Source organism: Adiantum capillus-veneris, chromosome 23 (assembly GCF_014529385.1).
Source record: "Adiantum capillus-veneris isolate H3 chromosome 23, ASM1452938v2, whole genome shotgun sequence".
Lineage (NCBI taxonomy): Eukaryota > Viridiplantae > Streptophyta > Polypodiopsida > Polypodiales > Pteridaceae > Adiantum > Adiantum capillus-veneris.
Window position 1 is genome coordinate 132,555,923 of NC_140953.1, and position 5,497 is coordinate 132,561,419.

At 39.0% G+C, this 5,497-nt stretch overlaps 1 protein-coding gene across 1 annotated transcript; it reads right to left on the reverse strand.

Moving 5' to 3' along the window:
- Positions 1-575: 575 nt before the first annotated feature.
- Positions 576-800, reverse strand: LOC147428588 (uncharacterized). The gene has a single exon (XM_086497555.1). The coding sequence runs from the start codon at positions 798-800 to the stop codon at positions 576-578; it is 225 nt and encodes a 74-aa protein (XP_086353681.1).
- Between the last annotated feature and the right edge of the window lie 4,697 nt (positions 801-5,497).

A 5,497-nucleotide genomic window follows, 5' to 3' on the forward strand; every position in this document is an offset into this window, starting at 1 on the left:
CTCACTTTGGCCATCCGTTAAATTCAATCTTGTACTGTTAGGGGCTTACTGCCCTAATAGTAATTTAAGATAGAATACACAGTAAACTGCATTATCACATAGATTTACTTCACAATTGAAAACTGCATATCACCATCGGCACAAAAGATACTAAAATTGTGTTACTGCATAGTATTCATCACAGGAAAACACGCTACAACCCCTGCTGAATATAGCTCGACATCTCTACGTACACACATACTCCTGAAAACAACTAATGGCTAACTCCTTTTCAACTGCCATGCAGCGCCAAGAACATCATCAAAACGTCCCCAACCATCATAGGTGTAAACAACACCCTTAGAGTTCCAAGGTTTTAACCTTGACTACAAGCAAAAGTAAAATTAAACTACGACTAAGGTCTCAGGTCCTAACACCTGGCACATCCAGTGGGCAATGTTTACAAAACATTGTAAGCACCCACAACATCCCTTGACAAAACAAGTTTGAAAACCTAAATGAATTTTTTCTGATAACTAATCCTGAAGTTCTGAATCCTCAGTACCAACAAAATTTCATGACTATTCCTCCATGTCCTAAGCAGCTTCAAGCAATGTCACATCAATACCTGGTTCTTTAGACATTGCCTCAGCACTTTTCGGCAAAAGTTCCTCAAAGTTCTCCTGATCTTCAGTATCATCAACTTGTTTATCTGGAACTGAAATTGCAGCCAACCCTGCCTCCTGAACTGATTCCTGAAGTACTTCCTGAACTGGCAATTGAACTGTATCCTGATCCTTCAGTTCAACTATTTCTTGCATTGGCTCAGCTTCTGCAGTTTTCACCTCAACTTCTGATTGCACCTTCTGTTGCAATTGAGCATTCTGCTCCTTCAATTCATCTAATTGTTTTTGTAATAGGAAAATTTATTGTTTGGACTCCTCCTCTGCAAAAGCCTGGTAGGGTTTACTCACCACATCATACATCTTAATTTTAATTTTCTCCCAGACTCCCTTCATATAGTCCATGACCTCATTTTTCCCCGGGGCGATCACTTTTTAGAATGTGTATGCTATCACGTGAGTTAACCGGAGAGGATTATTAAAAGATCAAAATGTATCAAAATGTATACATACAGAGGGGGGTGGGGGTGTTTTAAGTAGGCACGTAGTGTAAATATAGTATGTATATTGAGGTATTATTAATAACCTCTTGAACGTACGTGATATAGGAAGCTTTTGATAAGTGACCTCCCCGGGCATTTTTCATTTTCTCAATATCCCCTGAACTGACATACCAGCCTTCCACATCCAGTTCTTCCTCTGACATCTGTCTAATCTTTTCTTCCACTTTTCTACAAGTTGCAACCCTGCTTAGCAGTACTCTGTTGCTGCTCTCCAAAGATGCATTAACATTTACCATTTCAGTGAACTGATCTTGTAGTACCTGAAACCATTCTTCTTTCCACTCAAAATTTTTTGTTGAAGTTATTTCTCTGACCAAAAATACCTGTTTGTAAGAATCTAACTCCTCCTTCATCAGTTTCTAAGCTTTGTTTAGATCCTGTACTTTTTTCTCCAAAAGCTCTATGTCATTTTTCACTTTCTTATCTCTCAAAGCCCCTTCCTTGACCTGTTTAAGTTTAGTCTGAAGGCTTTCCTTTTCCCTGGTCAAAAAGGTGAGGTCTAGAGACTGTTGCTCTACATAATCTTTCACCAAGGTGAGTGCAGTTTGTACTTTAGGAAAAGACACAGTAGCAAACTGAGGTTTAGAAACTATAGGCTTCTCCACAAGAGGATCTTCAATTGCAGTTGCAGGTTCCTTCTCTGACAACTTACGCAGACATCTGATCTTAAAAACTGTCTTGATAGTTGAAGGTATTATAGGCTTTTCAGCTATACCTGCTAGAGTGTCAAAAAATAAACTTCCAAACTCCTTGTCCATTCTATTCTTCACTGCATCCAAGGATTCCTGTTGAGAGTAATCTGCACACACAAGATCTTGGATCTCTTTATCCATTTGCAATGATCTATGATCCAAAAACAATTTTTGTCTTTTCTCTCTTCTTACTGAAGAACCCACATCTTCAGTGATCTGCAGTGAAGTTTGTGACTGCTTCCCCTGCAAAATGGTTTTGTTGTTTACATATTGAAAAACAGCTGCAAGGTAAGGTCCAACTTTAGTAGTTTTATCTTTCCTCCTTTGCTTTGTGTAGATTCCAAACTTCATCCTGTCAAACAAAATGTTAGCCCAGCCCACTTGTCTACCACTTTTTGCAGCTAATAGAATACCATAATTCTCCCTGCTTATGTATTCAGACTTTACCAACAGAAAAATCCTTTCAATGAACCACTTGATTTGGTGCAGTCTTACTACATTCTTCATTCCTCAAAGTTGGTAATAGTGCCTTTCACCCTGAGGTGGACCAAAAGCCCTTGTCATATCCTTCTCAGTTGCCTTGCTAAATTCATTATCCTCTGCAGTAGAGAGATCAAAGTCTTTGGCTACCATCTCTTCAGTCAAATAATCATCCCTGAAAACTTGTCCATCATTCAACTGCAACTGCCTCAAGTAAACTGTTGCCATCTCGCTATTTCTCCAACTTACCCATACTTGAAATCCAAAAACGTATAGTCTGACAAAGCTTCCTCCTTGGGCTGTACCAACCGGGTAGGGGTTACCATCTCCGGTTCATCCTCAGAGCTTGGGTCTTGCAACATGATGCCTTGAAAATGAGTCCTTCTTGCAGAACTTCTCAGAGCTAAGAGAATTTCATTATCGACTCTTGGTTCCTGGCAAAAACTCGCAGAGGAGTTGCATATTGTAGACATGCTTAGCCCTTTCGTAAAACACAGGAGTGGGTTGTACCTCACAAAGTGATACGGGCGATTCTTTCACACATGTAACTAGTCACCGTCAAAAGCTCATCATCTATAGGACATCCTTCTTGATTCCCGACCTTATGCCCAAAAAATGATTTAAGTCGGAATCTGTTGATGGGTTTGGGAATAATTATACCCTCCTGATCTCTCAGTAAGAAAGTGTTAGGTCCCACTGTTTTTTCAATTTGGAATGGCCCCACATACCTAAGTTTCAATTTTCCTGGCCTCAAGCCCAATTTACTATTGTAGACCAATACCCAATCACCTGGAGAAAAAAATTTAACTTTGATATTTCTATTAATCCAAGCTTGTCTCCTTTGTTGGATAATGTCAGCAATGTACTGGCTATGGATTCTATCCTCTTCCAGCTTCAGTAGGGCCTCCCTCCTGTAAACCGAGTGAGTCTTCAGGAGATATTTTTCCTGAACTGCAACCCCGAGGCTTGGCACTATGAATTCCATGGATACTACTGCTTCCAACCCATACACCAACTTGAATGGTGTCATCGTAGTTACTTTGTAAGCTGTTCTAAAAGCCCACAGTGCAGAATCTAATTTTTCATCCCACTCTGTCCTGTGTTGATTAACCAAATTCTTGATAATCCTTACCAAAATCTTGTTGGTACTTTCAGCTTGTCCATTAGCCTGGGGATAGTACATTGTTGACTTCTTATGTAAAATCATATGCAAATCAGTCAGGTTTACTGATCACTTTGTTAATAAAATGTCCTCCCTGATCAAAAACTAACTCTATGGGACAACCAAACCTGGTGATAATGTTCTTGTACAAAAACTTAGCTACACTTTTGCCTTTATTGTCCCTCAAAGCCACTGCTTCCACCCACTTTGTACAGTAATCAGTTGCAACTAAAATATATCTGTTTTGTGTACATCTTGTAGGTGGTTTGATTGGACCAACAAAATCCAATTCCCATTTTTGAAATGGCTCTAGAGGAAAATAGGTTGTAATGGCATTCTATCCACATTCAATGGCCTACCGTCTCTTTGACATACGAAACAATTTTTGATGAACTCCTGAGCATCTCTGATCACTGTTGGCCACCAGAGTCCTACTTGAAAAACTTTCCTTGCAGTAACCTCTCCTAAGAAGTGACCTCCTGCATTCCCTGCATGAGCTTCTACCAAAACTGCTTTTTGCTCAAACTGTGGCACAGACCTCCTTATCACCTGATTAATGCCTCTCTTATATAAAAGTCCTACAATAACTGTAAATGGTTTACTTCTCAATGCCATCCTCTTCCTGTGATCTTTGGTCATTGTTTCAGGTAATACTTCTTCAGTCAAAAACTGAAGCATAGCTTCATACCAATCCCCTGACTGTTCAGCCATCTGTACTAAAAATAAATATGCATCAGGTAATTGATCAGGTACTCCTAAAGAATCTTCTTCACCTGTTTCCAATCTACTGAGATAATCAGCCAAAACATGAAGTCTTCCGGGAGTATGGATAACCACATAATCAAATTCATGTAATAGCAGTATCCATCTTGCCAACCTTCTTGACAAATGTGGTTTGTTCACCAAATATATAAGAACCTGATGATCCACATGGAAAATTACCCTATTGGCTAAAAGGTAATGTCTAGATTTCTGCAATGCATAGATCATCCCCAAACATTCTCTCTCATTCACTGAATAATACTTCTCTGCATGTGTCAATACCCTGTTGGCATAGTAAATTGGTCTAAACCAACCTCTTCTTGTTTCTTGCATCAATGTTGCACCCGCTGCCACATGAGATGCATCCACAAAGATGTGAAATGGTAAATTCCAATCAGGAACAATCAAAATAGGTGCTACAGTTATCATTTTCTTTAGTATCTTGAATGCTTTACCCTGCTCTTCTCCCCAATCAAAGACAGCATCTTTCCTTGTAAGTTTGGTTAGTGGTGTACAAACATGTGCTAAATATCTCAAAAATCTGTTATGCCACTTCACTTGACCCAAAAATCTACCCAATTTCTTGATAGTCTTTGGTTCTGGTGCTTTATTAATTGCTTCCACCTTATTTGGGTCAATTGACACTCCCTCTTCAAAAATCACATGTCCCAAGAGAATTCCTCTCTTAACTGCAAAAGCACACTTGGCTAGGTTTAGTGACAATCTAGACTCCCTGCATTTCGAAAAACATAACTTCAAGTGCTCCAAATGATCCTGTTTCTTTCCAAAGACACTAAAATCATCCAAGAAAACCCTCATAAATGTTGTAAGGTATTCTTCAAATACACGATGAACCACTTTCTGAAATGTTATTCTTCAAACCAAATGTCATAACATTATTGGCATAAACTCCCCATTCAGTCACAAAAAGGTTGTTTTTTCTCTATCTTCAAGTGCCATTAAAATTTGGTTTATCCACTAAAACCATCCAGGAAACTATAAATCTCATGTCTTGCTATTGTATCCAATAATGTATCACAAAAACGGTAAAGGAAATGGATCAGTTACTGTAGCAGCATTCAGTTTCATGTAGTCTACAGAGACCCTGATCTTTCCATTCTTCTTTGGAACAACAACAATTGGCGACAATCAAGTAACCTCATCCAATGGATAAATGAAACCCACAGCTAACAATTTGTCAATTTCCTCTTTCACGTGTTTGGCGTAGTTAGGATT

What these genes read in the sequence shown, in the direction of transcription:
- LOC147428588 (XM_086497555.1), bottom strand. Translation starts at nt 800, where the DNA reads ATGCAAGAAATAGTTGAACTGAAGGATCAGGATACAGTTCAATTGCCA.